Source organism: Oncorhynchus clarkii, chromosome 6 (genome assembly GCF_045791955.1).
Source record: "Oncorhynchus clarkii lewisi isolate Uvic-CL-2024 chromosome 6, UVic_Ocla_1.0, whole genome shotgun sequence".
Lineage (NCBI taxonomy): Eukaryota > Metazoa > Chordata > Actinopteri > Salmoniformes > Salmonidae > Oncorhynchus > Oncorhynchus clarkii.
In genome coordinates, this window is record NC_092152.1 from 80639152 (window position 1) to 80643361 (window position 4210).

At 39.8% G+C, this 4210-nt stretch overlaps 1 protein-coding gene across 1 annotated transcript; it reads right to left on the bottom strand.

The window, feature by feature from the left end:
- Positions 1-2231: 2231 nt before the first annotated feature.
- LOC139412251 (cyclin-dependent kinase inhibitor 1B-like) lies at positions 2232-3350 on the bottom strand. Its single transcript, XM_071159091.1, has 2 exons — positions 2756-3350; positions 2232-2608 (listed from the first exon to the last, which is right to left on the bottom strand). The coding sequence occupies exons 1-2, from the start codon at positions 3294-3296 to the stop codon at positions 2493-2495; spliced, it is 657 nt and encodes a 218-aa protein (XP_071015192.1). The 5' UTR covers positions 3297-3350; the 3' UTR covers positions 2232-2492.
- Between the last annotated feature and the right edge of the window lie 860 nt (positions 3351-4210).

The following is a 4210-nucleotide window of genomic DNA, read 5'->3' on the forward strand; positions in this document are numbered from 1 at the left end:
TGAGGTCATAATAGAATTCCATCTGTGTTTGACTTCTTAGTAGGTCTATTGATTAAATCTCAAATGGGCCGAGACAGTATTAATACATAGATGGGACCGAGACAGTATTAATACAGATGGGACCGAGACAGTATTAATGCATAGATGGTCTTTCATCCTTTTGATTCCATTATAATAACATCCGTTACAGTGCAGACCAAACTATTACCAATTAAAGCTGCTTGTTCACGTGTGGTGTGTCATATAGTCTCCCCTACAGGCAGATCAACTGTCACTGTATCACACACACTGGACAAAGGAGAGGGAACAAAGTTACATCATGAAGGGAATTATATCAGTGGGTGGGCAATGACAAGCCCTTGGGACAGATTTAATGAAACATTGATGGTAAAGTTGGATGCCTTGGGGCGACACAATATAGACCATCTGTTACGGGAGGAAAGTGCACTAGTCCGGGCAGAATTCAGTCTACACTACTGCAGGTACAGACTATAATATGGACAACTCCATTAAATATGGAACCAAAATGAACTATTAAATGCTGTGAAAAAGTGACTATAGTCAATAAACATATAATACAACACTACTGTGTACTAGACTAGTTTATTCGTTGTTCATTCATGTCTAAAGACGTATCTGAAGTAAAGATAGTGTATAAAGATAAATATTGTATAAATATAAATATATCTATAATTTATAAAGATAGTGCCATTTTTTTAAACTAATAAGTGTTTTTTCTGTGTAGCCCATAGATCTTAATTGGTTAGGCCTACAGATAGAACGAAGGGCTAATAGAGTTTGGAACTAAAAATAACCATTCGAATGGGTTTCGGCACGAGAAGTAAGAATAATAAAACGCATTTAACTGAAAAAGAAGAATGTAACTTCGTCAGTAAAAACGCGGGGGGTCTGGGAGCGTTCATTTAGCCACCAATCCGCATTTGCAGGTGAAAGAAATGGCACACTCTTTCTCCACATGTCCCTTCTTCCATGTCGCAAGCCCCGATGCCAGATGGCCACTTAAATTCTTCAGGGTATTGTTCTTTTCCTGCTCTATGGCCAATCCTTGAGACGTGCGAACCTTAAATTGTCCTGCAAATCTCCCATCCTCCCACTGCGTAATGTATATGCGCGCATCGCTCATGGATCTATTACTTCCTGTTGTTGCACGATTGCTTTTGCAGTCACTATTGACTTAAGTATATGCATTACATTACCATATAGTCACGCTTACTCATTCTTCTCACAATAAAACAACTATTAGTTTATACTTTATTCTCTCACTAGAACCAGACCAAATCTAATACATTTCATTGTGGTTGATGTATTCATGTCTATTTTATAGGGACCGTTAGGTCAACAATTTCAAAGACACATTAAATAATCTCTACCGTCAGACGTAGGTTAAGATTTATTTTAAAAGGTATTGCACTTCTAAACTTAAAAAAATATTTGTGTATTATTTTTATGTACAGACGTATTTTCTTTATAAAAGATACGTTAAATAGTGTGCACCTGCCATTAACTGTTGGTCATCTTCATAGCCTGATATTGAAAAGCGAAAGCACTTGGAGTTAATACAGAATTTGAAAAGAAACGGCAATCATTTGTGTAAGTCTTGATTACGTGTTACATTGTTTGGTTGTATTACTATACAGCCGTCTTAGGTGTTAAGGCACAAATCAGAGAGATCTTCCCCAAATCCCTGTTAAGGGCTAATCAATCGGAAAACCCCCACATTGGTCTATGCTTACATACTGTAGAATGGATGAGTTGATTTGCATATCGACAGTGAGGGTAATAGCATCTGCGATGGTAATTAGGTTATAGTGTGTCTGCTGTTCTATGTGCGCACGCCATGTGTCCATGCGGGATTATGCACAGCAAGTGAAAGTTCGTGATTGGTGTATCTACCAAAAAGGCACAATGCAGACTGATTTTATTTTCTTGAACAATGCCCATGGACATAACGCATTCATTCAGTGTAGGGCTAGTCCATAGGTCTACTGCTGCTACAATTTGTTGAGGCACTCTTCAAGTGCTGTCAAATGGAACGACTGCTGCTCTTATTGTTTCTCTAGTGTGTGTGAGGGGTGGGCATGGGCAGGTGGTGTCCCTGTTCACCTCGTTAGCACACTGATAGTCGTTTTGAGGTCTCACTAATTCAATAATAAAATGAGCAGAACGTCAGCAAAATGTAAACTAAATAGTTTTTTTTTAATAGTATTTTTCACGGATACAAGTCAACAGACAAACAATATCTCATAAACCTTAGTTGAATTAAACACATTTGAAACTTAAATAAAATAAATTAAACAATATTTTAAATAAAATACAAAACATTGTTACTTTGGCATAAACATAGGCCAACATATTTTGGATGGTTACTCCATCTTTTTTTTTGTCCAAGACAGACAATAATAATAACATAACAAAAAGAGGCAGATAGCCTAATTTTCCACATAGGCGATGGTACGATTTGTCCACGTTGTTTATCGAATTATTTGAGCTTTGCGTGGCGTTTGTTCAAGAGGAATTGAGAGGGAAGAATTGGGCTGGGTGCTCTTCATCTCTGACGTTGATTTTCTCCTTCTCTTTGGGAAAACATCTGCGGGGAAGAAATGTAGAACGGTTAGTCTTTAATTCACATTAGAGTCAATCATATGAGAACATCGTCGTTATGTAGTCGGCAAGCCATTAAAACGAGTTGCTTATTAAGGAGTTATATAGCGTTACAAAGAAAAAGTAGACCTACCTGTAATTTGAGTAACGTTGACTGCACGTTCATAAGATGTCCTCGACCTCTTACGCCGAATACATTGTGTTGATTTGGAGTTCAATTTCCTCGTATTGGGGGAATTGGACCAATTCTCTTGGTTAACTTCGTTGGAACAAAGTGCAGTCTGTTCACAGTCTGATAGAGGGGTTTGGTTGAGGCAACAACCACGCACATTATCAGTGACAACCTCTGCGCTATAGTCGGTGTTTGATGTCACAACCTGAACCCTCATGTCTCCAACTTCCGTCGACTCCTGGTAGAAGGCAGGTGTGGACTCCGCTGACATTCCTTCCCATTCGTAACTCCCGGGAATCGGTGTGTCTGTCTCGAAGTGGAAATTCCATCGACGCTGGTCTCGTTCAGATATTTCCTTCAGCTTCGCCTTCAACTCGCGGTTCAGCGCATCATGGTCGACGGGTCCAAATAAGTTCCGACAAACGCTTGAATGGCGACGGGGAAGAGTTGCTCTCTGTGCCACCGCGCTCTCCAAACCAGTTGGCGTCTGAAAGTTTGTCATGACGTCCTGCAATATATCCAGTCTTGAAGAAATACAAAATGGATTCACACTGGGCTGTTTCACCTAACTACAATGTAACTTCAACTGCGACTACTGATATAATGTGGATATAGGAAGGCTATTTAAAGACCAGAGGATGCCGCCTATATAATAGCAGGTCTTGCTTATTGGTTGCCCCTTGGTTTATTCACGCCCCTTTCTTACTACTCTGCTTGCTGGGGGGTATTTGGAATGGCGCCAAATGAGGTTGACTTTTTGCCTCCTTGCGAGGGGTTTGATGATTTAACCTTTCTGCACTGCAGGAGGGATTGTAGCCTCCACGTCGACATCGTGGAAGGTCCGCGTTATAGTTGGATTTAAATGTAAAGCCAATCAGCAGAGACTGAAGCCACGGTAAACCCTGCATTTATTTTAGTTATTTTGTATTTAACCAGGCAAGTCAGTTAAGAACAAATTCTTATTGACAATGAAGGTCTACCCCGGCCAAACACAAACACAAACACGTTTCAGAACATTATGAGGTTATTAGAAGCATTTTCAAATGATAGACGAGGATATGCTTATCAATATACTGGTTATTACCAGTATTTATTACACTCTGTTTATTAATTACTTTAGGCGTTTCAGCCTATCCAAGCTGACGGACAATTTGGAGAAAGAAATATGAATTGAAACCTTGGATGGATTCAAGCTGAAAATTGTGTGGTGTCGTGGCCAATCAAAAGGGGACCGTCAGGCTCTCCCAGAAGTTTGGTTGGTGGTAAATTCAGATAAGCAAAAATGTGTAATGGGTCCCAACTCAAAAAGATGTCACATAAATGAATTTGTTATTATTTTCACTGCATCATGGATAGCGTAGACCAGGCCAGGGCAATTCCAGTCCTCAGGGGCCTGAATGGTGTCACTTTTCTCCA

What these genes read in the sequence shown, in the direction of transcription:
- LOC139412251 (XM_071159091.1), bottom strand. Translation starts at nt 3,296, where the DNA reads ATGACAAACTTTCAGACGCCAACTGGTTTGGAGAGCGCGGTGGCACAG. An exon ending in CAACGTTACTCAAATTACAG is followed by an intron (nt 2,609 to 2,755) that starts GTAGGTCTACTT and finishes TCTTCCCCGCAG; the next exon opens with ATGTTTTCCCAAAGAGAAGG.